A 16,397-nucleotide genomic window follows, 5' to 3' on the forward strand; every position below is an offset into this window, starting at 1 on the left:
CAGCTGTAACTTACAGTTAAACCGGCATTGCATTATACTGTATGTCAACACCAGTGACACACAAGCAACCCAGAAACAACTGAATACACAGCTTCTCATGAATAAATCATCCGCCAAACAGCATGCCTATTTAACAAGCTTTAAATAATTAACCCCCCCCACCCCCCAAAAAATAACAATGCTGTTGGAAGCCCAAAATGAAAACGTACATGATGCAGAGGTTTTATTGACAACCACTAATTTAGACTGCAGGCTGGAAAAGCACAGTACGTATTACCTGTTGAACCTGCGCCCGTGAAATAAATGGTGGTGACATAATTGATACAACATCGTGGAAATAGTATATGGTGATAGATACTAAGCTGTGTCAAAGTTTTTTTGTGAGACTAAAGTAGGTGATAAGAAAGACCCTTGTTGCCAGGGCGATGGAAGATTTCTCCCTGCCCGCTGAGATGAAGGACAGGGACATAGATTGGAGAGATAAGGAGAAGAGGAAACAAGTTGGATCCGAGGGGAGCTGCAGTGAACCCTCCTGAATGCCAATCACTTTGCACAGAACATGTGTGAGGTCACCTGTGTGTGTGTGTGTGTGTGTGTGTGTGTGTGTGTGTGTGTGTGTGTGTGTGTGTGTGTGTGTGTGTGTGTGTGTGCGCGCGCGCGCACTTTGGAAAGAAAAACTATGATGAAACAAGTATTTTTGTTAATTATTGAAGGTCATCGAGAAATATGGATATTAGGATCTCATCTCAGCCTTCATGTCGTCAGCCTTTGATGTCAGTGATCTATGACATATCTATGACCCCTAAATAGAAACCTACATTTGGTCACGGTTTCAGTCCAATCAGAAGTCCAAGAAATTCAACGGAAAAAGGGAGTTTGAATCTCAAAAGGGGGAAGTGCACCGGATTGTCTGGTTGAGTCAATATTATTATTAGGAAATTATTAGTAGTCATATTGGTTGAGAAACAGTGTATATACGGGATGCATAGAAAGTGTTACAAAAGCACTAAAATCTTAGCCCATAACCCCACCAACACAACAGTGGTCCCCAGGTTAATTCTAAGTCAGGGTGGTGGTCCCTTGTTCACAATAAGTTGAAAACCACTGCCCCCCCTGTGGAAAATATCCACTCACATACTGTAGAATTCTTCTTGGAAATTCATATTACATCTGATATCAGGGCTGTATTTTATTGTACCGGGGGGTACAATAAAATTCTAACGTTTTGAAGGGGAAAAAAGATTTGGTTGCATCAGGGCATGGCTGGTGCAATTTCACTGCAGCACTGCTCATACTCACCCTGGTGTGTCATCTGAATGTGTGTGCGTACGTTCGTGCATGCGTGCGGATGTGACCTGCATGAATGTGTGACATACAGTGCATCTATGTATACTGTATATATTATGTGTGTGTACTCATGCATGTGTGTTTATCCTGAGAGCTGGAGGCCATGTAGCAGAGCTGTGCGTAATGACAAAGATTATTTACTTCTTCAAAGGACGCCGTCTCTACTTTCAGCGACGGAGCCTCAATGGAAGAAGCCATGTATTATCCCCAGCAGCAGTGGTGGTCGTGAACTACCTTTTTTCACTGATGACATAAATACATAACTACATAAATACTAAATAAAAACTAAGCTGTGGTGACTAAAACTATAGGACTATATACTGACAATCTGTCAACAAATAGAAACTATACTAAAATGTTAGGGAGGAGCTAGTGGAGAAGAGATCTAGTAGAACTACAAGACAAGTCATTTTACAGTATGTTTGGTGCGCTGAGATAATAGCAGATCTACAAGGTCTCAAAGTGTCATGATACGATGCGCTGTGAGCTTATAGAGATGTTGTTTTTGAAAGGCTTTTGACAGTGCTTTTCCTGAAATAGGGACACCAGCCAGGCTGACAGAGGTTAATGGGAACCAGCTCACTGCGTGTCGTACTGTAAGTAAACAGGAGTTTGGGTATTAGAGAAGTAAACAGAGATGTTTTCAAGTCAAGAGGTGAGAATGAGAATCTCCTCAGAGACGCAGAGAGATCATGAAGGACCCACTTCAGAAAAACACATCAAAAGTGAAGCTGTCCTCCCACACAAGACAACAAAACACAACCCTGACCCGTCTCCTCTTCCTCCTCCTACAGGAAGCAAATAATCCCACAACACCGTCTTCAAAAGCAGTGGTGGACAAAGTACTACATTTATTTACTACAAGTAAACGTATTAATACTACAATGTAGAAACACTACGTTACAAGTAAAAGTCTGGTAGTCAAAATTTACTTGAGTAAAAGTACAAAATTATTGGCATCAAAATATACTCAAAGTACCAAATGTACACATTATGCAGAATGTCCCGTTTGCTTAAAAAAAAGAAAAAGAAAGTGGTTAATGTATGTTTTGTAATAACAAGTAAGACGCGTAAACGCGGGAAGTGAATGAAGCTGTTGTGGCAGTCTGACACACACACACACACACACACACACACACACACCTCTGTAAGTTCCAATTTCTTCTCTGTATCGTTCCAATTTCAGTTGCCCCCTGGTGGCGGGTGGGTGGTATTACAGCGTGATACACAGACACACAGACAGACAGTTTTGGCCAGCTTCTATAGTTAGTGCTCACTTCGTTCGCAATCACTTCGTTCGCTAAAATCCAAATATACTAAGTAACTAGTAACAAAAGTTTTCAAATAATTGTAGTGGAGTAGAAGTTAAAGTATTGGCCAATTGTATAACTATTTATAAATTGTTCTTATTTATTTATTTTACGTATTTGACAAGTAAGTAAAAGTATTGAACATTGGGAATACTTTTTTACACCAAAGTACCTCAACATTGTACTTAAGTAAAGTACCTGAGTAACACTTAGTTACTTTCCACCACTGTTCAAAGTGGTTCCTCCGTTAATGATGTAGACGTGCTAGCATCATCTCACGTGCATTTTGACACTTTCTCAGGCTTTCTCTTCTCTACTACACTGGCCAATCTGTTTCTTGGAGGTTTGTTCAAGGCAATTACATTCAGAGCTGCACATCAATCAAAAGGCAGGCATGTGCACACACAGATGCCAGAGAACCCGTCCAATTGGCCTTTTTTTTTATGTCTACATAATTTATCACATTTATTTATTTCTTGCCAAACCAACCTGCCATTGGTGTAGTCTACTGTATGTCTCTAGTTCTCCAAGCAGGGTTCCCCAGCTAAATTAATGACAGGTGGGAACCACATGAATGACTCAGAAACCTCTTATCTATTTACGTATTTTAACATTTATCGTAAATTAATGACCTACTAAAAGTAGCAAAAATAGCTATTTCAAAGAAATCTAAAAGCTCAAAACTGCTAGTTTTGAATAGTAATTCTGAAAAGTGAATTAATTTATTTCCAAATGCATAAAGTTATACTTTATTAACTTTATGAACTTAAATACAAAATTGTAGACATAAAAAGACAATACAATTTTAATACTAGTCATTAAGCTACTAATCTAGACTAAAGTAATTAAGTCGGGTTATGTTTGCATGTTTGGAATTGCAACAGTCGAATAATATTAAATCTATATTCTGATATTAAACTGCACAGCACATTAAGTGAAAGTGGGGGCTGCATCCGTCACCCGGAACCCAGTTGCCCATTTATGAGTTATGGGGTCTGTGGCCTAATGCATACCAAACTGAGGGTCCTTGAAATTAAAACGTTTGAGAACCACTGGTCTATGTGATATGCAGGCATACATCTTATGCCGACTACTAAATTGAGTGATAAGAAATGCAATATTGATATTTATGAAATTGTGCAAAAAAGGCAAAAAGTAATGGATACAGTGCCCAGTCATAGAGCCCTCTCCCTCTCCCGTCTTGCACTGTCATTCAAATCAACATGAATCTTTAAAGCCTATTTCAGATTAAAGATATGAGATAAGTCGATTGCAACAGAATGCCCAAAACTGTGATTTGCCCCTTTTCTTCACCTGACATGATCTCCCTACCTGGATTTCAACTTTCAAATATCACTTTTTTAACAATTCTATCCCATCATCTCATATATCTAGCTGCAGATAACGCAGGAATCTCTTACTGTCAGAAACTCCCATTTCAGCAAGCCCCATTAATACTGCAGCATTTTCTGCCAGACATCTCTCTGAAAGCACGCACGCACACACACACACACACACACACACACACACACACACACACACACACAGTACCAGCTCGTGAGCAGTCAGCAGTAAGGCGTATACAGTAGCGTGGGGGAAATGCTTACAGCACAGGACTCACTGTCTGTCGCCTCATGTATTAGTTAATGTTGATCCATCCAGAGTGTCAGAATGAGAACTCCTTTCTAACTGGCTAGCCCAGTAACATGAATACCGTTGCTGCCGGGCACAAACTTATCTCCTTTATATATTTATTTTTGTAAATCAATGCCCTACTTGATCATAGTTCTTACTACAGTGTTATACAAAAGATAAAATAAGTTTATTGTCACTGTGGACCATACAACATATAATTTAGTGCATTCCACTTTTTAGCAAAAGGCCGATGCACACCTCAGAAGGCTAGTAACAGGTGCGTAGGGCAATGGAACATACTTGTCAGGCACTTGCCAAAATGTTTCTCTTTATTAGAAAATAACTAATAAAGAGTGTCGGGACCTTTTCTTTGTTTTTCAAAGATGCCCTTCCTCCCTTATTAGTGCATTTCACTTAAAATCAAAGTATCAAAAGTTTTAATTTTTTTATTATTTGAATCCTGAAAAGTAACACATGAGGTTTCCACCCGATGGTGATGATGATATGCTTTCAGTGGGCTGAGAGCACAGAGGTCCTGAATGGCAATTACAACATACTTCCACGTAGTGTTGAAAAAAACACAACTTCCTTCATCTGATAATGAGCTTTGTCTCAATAGACCACTACAAGGCAGAATCCAAAGATGAGAACTGGAACCAACAAGTCTATGCCATCATTAGTATGATCAGAGACATCTTTCACCTTTAGAGAGCCAATTACAGAGGACTTTGTTGTTCTGAGGATGCCATCACTACTTTGTATTTTCTGGCAAAGTAAAGTACATAGCCTAGCTTTCAAGGACAAACTTCACAAGGTGAGAACGCACAATTACCAGAGATAATTCAACAGATATCGATTTAAATTTGCAGGTCACTAATGAGATTGCCCATAGAATGGTAAGCTTTGTGTTTGAGGCTTTTTTTTAATAGGTTTCCACATTCCAATTATACTGCAGATGAATACAGGCATGGTGTACATTTAACATGCACAGCATCCACAGCACCTACAGGTATAGCTTCCCGATCCCAAGTACAGTATATAATGGTGAAAGATGAAGATCTGACAGCGCTTGGTGAGTCGAGTGTCAGATATTATAAATGGGTTCCTGGGAGGTTTCTACTCTGAGAGAACATCGAGGCTCCAGTCCACAGCTTTCATCTGCCAGAGTGAAGGAAAGGAAAGACACAGCCAGTGCTCTGGAACAGGGAAATTCCCCTCGTCTCTCACAGTCTGTCTGTCAGATGGGAGATGTAGAAACCAGATGTTCGCTCTGGTTCCTGCTGCCGTCAGCTTGTGACATATAGTGCAATTAACATGATCCAAAATTTGCCAGCGTCTTTGGTCAAATTATACAGGCTCCTCTCTACTCCCGTGTTCTCATTGGGCAAGCTGAAAATGATGCCCCGGGGAGCCATGTAATGTAATAAGAGACATTTGTAATCAGCGTCATTCTTTATTCAAAGGTCAACTGATTTACAAACCTTCTGAATATTTCCACATTTATCTCTGGCCTGGTAAAGGTCATTTTCATCATCCAATATCATTATGAAAGTACGTTCCTTCATTCAGTGCTTCTATAGACATGTAACTTCATGTAATCTTCATTCACATCTACAGACACCATGTAACCTTCATTCAGTCCATCTATAGACATGCCATCATCAGATATTTAACGGAGGCTCTAGTGGAGACTGTGGACTTCCAGGATCTCCGTTCACAGTGGTCTGTTTATCCAGCTGTCTGTCTGTGGACAGTGCAGCTCTGACCCACTTGGCCATGGGGCTACATATTACACATTCTAGGCTTTCTTATCCAAGCAGTGCAGGAGAGCTGAGCTCTTTGAGGGAAATGAATGAGGCTCAAAAGGACACATGGGACTCATGAACAGATAACACACTGCTACCAGGTGTCCTTCGCTCCACCACTCTCCCCCTTCCCCCCTTTCTGGCCCTCCAAAGTCACAGTGAAGCGTGCCAACACAGCCAGGAGGAGCCATTCTCTCCTACCTGCATGTGCTCACACCTGATTTGATTATGCCTGCTGTATAGACCTCCAAAATGTCAAAAAACAAGCTCCCAGAGTCCCCAAAGGGGCCAGGAGGAGCCACACGCTTACAATGTTCTCGGAGGTCCTTTCCAACCTTTATTTGCTTACACCTGATACAAGAAATTTGAAAAAATGCGTTAGATAGCACATGGAAATATTCATGTACATTTTAAAGTTGATAAAGAATTTTAAGCAAACTGCGGCACTGTTCTAAATGGCTCTGGACAAAAAAAGTTATTTTACACATTCCATACAACAGGCATAGACAATAGGTTTCAAGAAGGCTTTGAGAAATTCAGAAATGCTTTCACTTGAATTGCGTTCATTTCAGATATCAACTATGAGTCATTTATATAAGCCAATTCATTCCTCCCCACACATTTATGTGTTGCCAGTGCTGTACTATACTGGCCCTCACGGGACGATGTCCGTCCTATTCCTTAAGTTTAGTTCAACAGCCCCTGTTGACAGGGACCTCCCAGAGCCCCTGTATGATTATGTGTAACGACAAAGATTTGAAACCTTAGACTCCGTGGTTGTTGACAGGTCCTTTACCTCTGCGCCACCCGAACGTCCCTCTGGGCTCGACACTAGGCCCCCTTCTTTTTCCACTCTACATTATTGTTCAGCCGCTAGAAACGGTGGCCAGAGGGAAGCATGCACCTCCACCCCAAAATAAACACAGGTGCTGAATTAAAATATACATTTAGAAGTGGGAGGGAAGTTCACACACTGTATATTAGCTCCCAGAATATAAAAACTACTTTTCGACCATGTACTTAATACATTTTCTGCCAATCTCCTCCCCTGCTGGCCTTCCAAAGTTACAATAAGCTCTCCGACGTGGCAAGAAGTAGACAATTCTTTCCTAAAGTACCTTCATGTGCTTGCACCTGAGCTTGCTCAAACAAAAAAGAAGAAAAAAAGTTAAAGTGTTCCTGCTTAGCTAGCACTTTTCTTTTTAGGAAAGCACATAAATATTCAATGAACACTGGGTCATTTCTTCGTCATCTACTGTCTGCACTCCATTATGGTTGACCCCTGTGCCAGTTTTCTTAGCAGCCCGTTCTCAATAAAGGGGTTTAAGAGAACCACTCTGCATTGAATGGCTGGATGAGAGTCAGCTAAACACCTAAAAATGTGAATTCTAAACGAGTTCCATCGAGTGTGTGTGAGAGAGAGAGAGAGAGAGAGAGAGAGAGAGAGAGAGAGAGAGAGAGAGAGAGAGAGAGAGAGAGATATCATTGTTAGGACCTTTTCTCTCTGTACTGCTGGCATTTCAGTGACTAAAGCTGAGCCCTGAGAACCACAGATGAACAGTGTGTGTTCTAATCTGTCTAGAAATTACAGTTGCTGACTCAGACCTAATTAGACCTTAATGAAGATCTTGGTTAATTTGTACTGATGAGGAAAGGGGAGGGAGGATGTAGAGATAGAAAGGAGAGAGGAATGAAGGATGCATAGACAGAGGGAGAAAGGTTGCAGGAGAGAGACAGAGGGAGTAACCAGCTGTTTTTCCAGGTGATGGATGAGGAGGGGACACAGCTGTCCTCTTCACCCTGCTCTTCTCTCTCTCTCTCTCTCTCTCTCTCTCTCTCTCCAACTACCCTTTTCTACCTCCACCCGTGCTTTCTACTCCTCCCTCCTGCAACTGCTGCCACCACCTAACTGCTTTAATGAAGATGCATTAGCCCTAGGGAGACTTCAACTGTTCTTTGGCACCCACCAGATCAACAGCCTTTACAGTTTACACGCACATTATGTTTGTAATTTGTCGCTTGTCTAGCCTCACCACACTGGCATGTGAGGTACATCTCTTTTGCACACATTAGATGATGTTACCAAACATCTCCACTGTTTTCCAGGCTGTGTTTTTTATTCTTGTAACCAAACATCTCGATTGTGTGGTTTGTTTAATTGTATTTGGACTTCAGTCGACATGACAAAAGCATAGGAATGGTCGTGTGTAACGTTACTGCACGATCGTATGAAAGACGGACTTTACATGATCAGCTGACTTGATTTAACAGTGGTCCCATAATGGAGGACTAAACCGGACTGATATTTGTCTCTGTCTATTCGCCGCTGTCTATCCGTCTGTGTCCATCCATCTGTGTACAGCTAATCTCTGGTTCTGCTGGATCGATCGGCGTGAAATGGCCAGCCCAATGATGTTTTTGGGCTGGGTTACAGTAATTTACAGTATGTGTGTATTTCTATATACTCATGTATAAATTGTGTATATACTTATATTGGCCTTTATGTGTATACTCTGTGTATTTCCTTATGTGTGTGCTGTATACGTTTATCATTTGTGAATATATCTGTGTTTATCTGTGAGCACTGTATAGAAGTCGCTCTCTGGAAGAGAGCTCCGGAAATATACACAGTGAAATTCAAGAGGAAAATCTCACCCACCTCCACAAACACTTTATCTGAAATATGGACCGAGTGCTCCCTTCTCTCCATCTATTCCATCTATGACATTAGGTTCAGCCACACCATTCCACTCACCATCTATTAGGCTTTATTCTGCAATGTGTCTTCTCTCTCTAAATCCCTTTTGCTCTCTCTCTCTCTGCTTAGTTGAAAGGCATGCACTCTTCCCATTTTAAATATATGCCAGGATTGTGTATGTGTGTGTGTGTGTGTGTGTGTGTGTGTGTGTGTGTGTGTGTGTGTGTGTGTGTGTGTGTGCGTGTGTATGTAAGCTTGAGTGTGACAAATTGTAATTCAACTAAGATTTGTACAAGACCTTATAGAAAATTGGTCCGCTAAGGAGGGAGAGAAAAAAAAAAAGCTGAAGCCTCAGCGTTTTTTCATTCATCTCCCTACTCTTGGTTCTGAACCATTAAACTAATGTGATTAAACCAACGTCAGTGGAATGACATCGGTCTGGATGGAGAGGTGCTCAGTATTCTCCAAAGCATCGGTTCCCAACCTTTTTATACTTACAGTAAGTACCACATCAGAAAATATCTGGCTCTCCAAGTACCATCACATAAGAACTGATGTTAAAATACAGACGTGCATACAGTACCTGCCCTTTTTGTTCCATTCCTAAGCCAATAATGCTGCTGCTCTGACAAAACTCTGTCTAATCACTAATCAGCACAACTGATGATATTTCTAATGTGATTAATCTATTCTCAAATCTTCTATTAACGGCTAGGTGTGCTTTCATGCTCATTTCAGCACGCCTGGAGACCCTATTTCAACCAATTGGTTGGTCAGAAGAACTACCTGTAGTAATATAAATATTTCATTCAAATTTTGTCTTTTTTTTGGGAGACTCCTCTGAATACCACCAGAGGGGGGCTTAAATACCACTAGTGGTACTAGTACCAGTGGTCGCGAGACATGGCCAAAGTATTTCCAGGGGTCCCCAGCCAAAAACGTTGAGAACCCCTGCCTATAGTTTTAACCCATTCTGACCGGGCACCCATTTTGGTGTTGGCATCATGTTATGCTTTAGCTATTGAAAAATAGCAGATCTACAAGCTCGTAGCGCGCCACCGAGTGGCGCGCTACGAGCTTGTAGGTCTACTATTTTTGAAAAATTCGAAGAACGACTGACATTTTTAGAATCTGATCTCAGGTCAGAATGGGTTAATCAGACCAGTGTGTGTCCCGTGGAAACCTCGTATGAATCTGATCTCAGGTCAGAATGGGTTAATATGGAGTCTGTTAAGTGGAGTAAGTTTGTTCAGTGTGGCTGCTCCCATGTGATGTTGACCCTTGGTGTGACTGTGAACTCACTCCCCGTGGAGTTGGGATACTTATCTAAATCTTTTCCAGTGGGGTACGTGATGAAAAAACCTACAGTGGTTGTCAGAGAGTGCTGGTGAGTGGTGGGTTCACGGTTCGAGCCAGATGGAGGGTGAGAGCTGAAGTGTTGCCAGGAGCCAGAGATCTGCCCCATTTAAAGCAGGGAGAGCCTGCATTTACATGCACACAGCCGCTGCTATCTTTACCTGCCCCTCCGAAAGGTAGAGAGAGGAAGTGAGTGAGTGATTGGATATGGAAGGGAGGTGTTATGATGCAACTTTGGAGAGTTCTGAGATTTTGATTAGCATCTTGGCACTGACTTAATTGCCATCTTCGCGGAAACCAAACGACTGTCAGTCAAATCAGCCTGTCTGCCAGCTTATGGATGTGTGTGTGTATGTGTGTGTGTGTGTATGTGTGTGTGTGTGTGTGTGTGTGTGTGTGTGTGTGTGTGTGTGTGTGTGTGTGCGCGTGTGTGTCTTCTAGTCCTCAGAAAGTGAATGATGAGAGTCAGAACTGCATTTCGCAGACTCAGCTCAGCCAGTTCATTTCAATAAATGCACTAGGCCTTCCGACATTATGTAGATACAGACCAGCGCAAGTACCTTGATGACCGATTAAGGCCAATTAAAAAGTGGGTAATTAGTAAAATGCCATCTAGCAAAGTACCCGGACCAGATGGACTAAACCCATTAAAACCGGGAAAGCATCTGTGTCATTTTAGATTTTGTTTGTGTTGGCAATTCAAATATAGCAGATGTACAAGCTCACAGCATATCATTGCGTGCCACACTGTGAACTTGTTTTTGTACATTTTTGAAAAATCTTGAAAGTGTGCAAACTACTGATTTAGATGGCATTTGTAGGCCTCAGGTCTTAAAGCTGAGTTTTACAGCGGACCCCTTTTTTGTCAAGCAACTCAGGACAAGGCAAGAATCCAAGAGAGAGGGGAAGACTTCGTGAGCGAGTGACTATCCAGGCATTCATCATAGAAGGGAGGTTATCATGGAGAGTTCAGCAGAAAAAAGTTTTGATTAACTTTTTCATTTATAAACTTGGGTAGTTTTCTTTTTTGTCAGAAATGTCAGTCTAATCAGCCTGTGTCTGCCAGCTTATGGATGTGCGAGTGTGTGTGTGTCTGTCTGTCTGTCTGTGTGAGTTTGTGTGTGTGTGTGTGTGTGTGTGTGTGTGTGTGTGTGTGTGTGTGTGTGTGTGTGTGTGTGTGTGTGTGTGTGTGAATGAGAGAGGGTGTGATTCTCCAGTCCTCAGACTGATAATAGAGTCAGAACTCCATGTCGCTGACTCAGCTCAGCCTGTTCATTTCAATACAGTCACTCCAAATGGCCGACGCAGCCAAAACATGAGAATCCACAATATCACCCTACAAGTCCCCAGAAGCAGTGCAGCAGCAAACACTGCACTGCAGTCAAAGACAACCTCAAAGACAATGTACTCAATCACTCTACCACTTATTGCAGATATTCGAGAGTCACGCGGAGAGAATGGCTGCCTGATCCATGATGTGCTCATAGTGGCATGTAGATTTTTATCTGATGAGAGTCATCTGAAGATGGCAAGTGGTCATTTTACATTTGTGTTCCCCAGCTGAAGACCCGCTTAGGCCCACAGAGGTGTTCAATGAGGCGTCACAGCACACCTGCTTGAAAGGCACCGGTGGAGGTGTGCCAGGCAGCAATGCCCAGCAGGAATACCATCACCCCTAAGGCCAAAGCTGGATGCTCTCTGTGCATCTGACAGAAACTGTGTAACATGGAGGACAGAGGCAGATGCAGTAATGTGTTTTGTCGGGTTCCCAGAGGCAGTGAGGCAGGGGAGCCGATTGCCTTCCTTTTTTCAATTGCCTTCTTGGAGAAACTAAATACTGGACACCAAACAAAAGGTAGTATGTTGCGCACGCACAGAATTGGCGTCTTGCTGAGGATACACAATTCCTGCACTTAAATTGCAAGATTTATATGGTCAGGGGATAGAGATTGAATCCTATTGCAGGAAAGAGATTTGCTGGCATGGGAAACAAGTCACCTTTAGAGAATTGTACACAGGCCTTTATACTTCCTTCATACTTCCTCATGCACATTACCATAATTGGAAATTCTTATTTATAAATGGACTATATTTATAAATGGACTAAGCCTTCCTACATTACAGACCAGTGTGAGTCCCTTGATGCCTGATTATGGGCTATTAAATAACAGAGGTAATTAGGAAAACGCCATCCGGCAAAGTAACCTAGACCAGATGGACTAAAAACTAAATAATATTTATAGTATGTAGTTGTAAGTTGATTAGCGGTATACTGTGGTTACTTTGCGCCAAAAACCGTGACAGCCAACCCGCCATTTGATGCGTATGCAAATAAAACAGCAGATTTGTGCCTGGTTTGCTGGGACCAGATTACATAAATGACCATATTTATTACGTCATCATTGAGAGCTAGTCATACATATACACACCACGTACTCTGGTCCCAGCAGATCAGGCACAATTTGCTATTTTATTTGACTGATTATGTATATAGTATACATACGACTAGCTCTAAATGATGACGTAAGACATACGTATATACATATACTATATAGAGTATGTAGTTGTAAGTTGATTAGCAGTATACTGTGGTTACTGATTATGTATATAGTATACGTATGACTAGCTCTAAATTATATGATATGGTCATTTATGTAATCTGGTCCCAGCAAAACAGGCACAGATTTGCTGTTTTTTTTTGCATACACATCAAATGGCGGGTTGGCTGTCACGGTGAATGAAGACCGGGCGAAATTATTACTTGCGTGCTCTGCTTGCGCAAGTAATTAGTGGTGAAATATTGGTGAATTAAGGCCCACTCTATGGCATAATATCCATAGTTCATAACGATAAGAAACAGACTGAATGCTAAAGCTACTGTAACACGCAATATATTTGATCTCACTGGATATGGAAATCCTATCCAAAACGTACAAACCATTAAAGTTTAGAGTGTTAAGGACAAGTAAATGCCTTTTTATTTGCAAGGTGCTGAGAAAACAAGTGACTAAGGTTTCGATGCCAAATGCATCTTCATCAGAGCCATGACTCAGATGAAGATGCACTTTTGGCATTGAAACCTTAGCCACTTGTTTACTTTGTAAATATAAAAGGCATTTAATTGTCTGTGACGGTCCAGTGCTTTATTCATTTTGTCTGATGATGTATCCTGCTCCTGTGATGCACCGGACCTGTGTGTTCACTGATGTGTGGTGGTACTCCCTTTCTACTCATCAAAGTTTATTGTATGCACAGTAAAAAAAAATGCACGTGTCTACATTTGGGCGAAGTGATGTCCACCGTCATACACCACTGGTTTATTCGTAACAGAGTCGCTTCTGACAATACTAGGTGCCTTATCAACGCTATGTGGGCAGTCAAGACCAGTAAACACACCCACTATACTGACTATACAGTGAAAAAGCATTTGACTGCATAGAGCGGAAGTACTTTACTAATATTGGCAGATGTTTACGAAAATGATTACATTGTTGTACAACCAACTGGAAGCAGCAGTTTGAGCAGATAATGGGGTAGTTTCATGAACTCAGAACAAGGTTTGGCAATTTCTCTGTTACTCTCCTGTCTGGCGATTAAACCTCTTGCAGCTGCAAAATGTCCCTGGAGTCAAAGTAAGGAGGGCTCCATTCAAAAGCGCATTATTCATGCAGACCCGAATTTTCTCTACAGACCCAGGTAACTACATATCTGCTTTCATTTGGACTATAAAAAGGTTAGCTGAATATTCTAGAAATATGTTTGAACTGGACAGGATCTGAGCCCCCCTCCATGAATTGTTCATGTTCAGTGGCCTTAAAAGGGCGTTCAAAAAATGTACTGCATCCGGACCCTAAAGTTGACTACATCCTCACTCCCTCAAACAGTTCCCAGTAAATATTTAACAATTGAAAAAACAATTGACAGAGGTTACAGTACATCTAGGAAAACTACAACAACTAAATGTGGCTTGGAGCCTTGGACCTCCCCAAACTATTATTTTATAACTAGTAACTACACTTTCAGTCTTACACAGTTGTGAGAAAAGTGGGCACTGCACCCCAAGAGAGCACTATGGTATATACAGTAATAGAGAATTCCGTTTTAACTCCACAAGCATAATATATATATTTTTTATTTTAGCTAAACCTACCCCATCATTTCTTATTTAGAGGAGCCCCGAAGGAAGGTTTGCTACGTAATCCAAATTAACCTGTGTTTAAGCCTCTCATTAGGCATCTGATCAAACCCCATTTACTAGGTAATTCCCATCATATATGGAGGGAAAGGCATTCTTTCCCTGGGGTACCTGGAAGAGGAGGATGTACTAAAATAATTTGATAACCTTGCTCAAAGATTAATCAGTCAAATAACAAATTTAGAGCTATTTACAGCTGAAGCATCTCATCATAAGCATGTTCAGGACCCTCCCTCAGGGCATGGAATAACTTCATACATTTTAAGCATCATCATGGTGGTAAGTTAGGAGTCTTCCTTCCACATCAGAGTAGACAGCCTGAGGTCTTAAAGTGGTACGGGACAGAGATATGGCTGTTGCATTCGTGGAGAAGCAGTTAGATGTGACATAAGAATAAGGCACACAATGTTCACATTGGTGTCTCCGTAGTAACGTTTGGTTAGTTAGAATATCTTGGGAGGTGCAAGAACTGCGCAAATGAACTTTGTTTGTTTGCTTTCTCTGCAATGACATCAATTTGCTATTACCTCACCGGAAATTAATTTCTGCAGTATGTTGCATGTACAGTATGTAGTTCCGAGTATGCTGCAGCCTTAAGTCTTTGTTTACACTGTAAATTCAGAAGAGTCGAAACCCCACAAGAAGTTGCAACACTCAAGTTCACACAGGTGTGATTTTTGTTCTTTTTTAAAGTATTAAAAGATCGAAAAGTCCTTACTTAACCAATTTAGGACTGAAATGTTATGTTACTATATACTGTATACTGTGTATGGCAACAAGAACCCCAAAAGGGGTCCCCTTCCTGAATAGGTCTTCTGGGGACCATCACAAAATCATCCGGGGAACCACCTGGGGGTCCCCACACACAGGTTGAGAACCACTGGTTTAACAAAAGCATGAGTTCAGGTTAAGTTCTAGGTTCATGTGGTACATACCTGGCATGAGAGGCTGTCCATTCATGTTCATGGGAGCCATGCCCAGGTTGTTCATGGCTGTAGCCCAGGCACCCGGATCTGATATGGGCATCGTCATGGGGTCCATGGTGATGTTATGGATCCCTTCTGGAGGAAGAAAGGAGAAATAGAGAGAAAGAGTCATGATTACAATTTAGGCATTTAACAGACACTCTTAATCCAGAATGATTTACAGTAAGCAAGGGAAACAGGAGGTAATACATGTTTTGGGTACAGCGACATACGCCACCCCGTAGCTGGGACCCTCTTCTGAGCAACTCGTTTGAGTTACTCAGAAGTGTTGTGCCAAAGAATCCCAGTGGAAGAGGGGAGGTCATTGTGACTATATTCAACAACAGACTGCTGCTTTCTAAACTTCTGCTGAGAGGTTAATCAGCATGGCCTCGGGACACTTGCTGTCTCACTGACCTTTGACCTGTACTGACAGTCTCCTGACACACAATAAGCCACACACACACACACACACACACACACACACACACACACACACACACACACACACACACACACACACACACACGCACACACACACACACACACACACACACACACACACACACACACACACACACACACACACACACACGATTCTGGCCCAGAATATCAATATGGAAAACACAGCCAAAGTAAAGCAACCCCATTAAGAACCCCCATTAAAGTCCACACGAATGCTCCCTCTCACAGCTCCACATTGGATTTCACAATGTTGATGCTCTGTAATTGGCTCCTCTGGTTGACCCTCTCCCTCTAACAGACATGTAAATTGCTGTGAGACTGTGAGTGTCTGGCTGAGCCAAGCTGCCCTCCCTCTCACCTCCCCACATCAAAACACCACAAACACACACACGCCACAGTTAATAAGGATGATGAGGCCACTACACACCTCAAAACATCAGTAAGACACTCTGCTGTGTGTGTGCGTGCGTGCGTGTTGACATTCCTAGAGTTGGGAGGCACCTGGAAATGTGCCTCTCTATATAGAGTGGTGTGCTACAGCGATTCGTTTTTGTTTTGTAGGACAACCTACAACTAAAGATGTTCCTGCTACCATTTTTTGAGTGGTGCAACCACTCCCTT

At 41.9% G+C, this 16,397-nt stretch overlaps 1 protein-coding gene across 2 annotated transcripts in view; it reads right to left on the reverse strand.

The window, feature by feature from the left end:
• The window catches only part of LOC308323114 (ecto-NOX disulfide-thiol exchanger 2-like), a 144,864-nt gene that overhangs the window by 34,874 nt on the left and 93,593 nt on the right, over positions 1 to 16,397 (reverse strand). For both annotated transcript variants that reach the window (XM_080774736.1, XM_080774737.1), the window contains one exon: positions 15,282 to 15,407. In XM_080774736.1, coding sequence (XP_080630862.1) covers positions 15,282 to 15,407 — 126 coding nt within the window. The remainder of the gene's footprint in view (positions 1 to 15,281; positions 15,408 to 16,397) is intronic.

Source organism: Protomyctophum bolini (genome assembly GCF_963924005.1).
Source record: "Protomyctophum bolini genome assembly, chromosome: 10".
NCBI lineage: Eukaryota > Metazoa > Chordata > Actinopteri > Myctophiformes > Myctophidae > Protomyctophum > Protomyctophum bolini.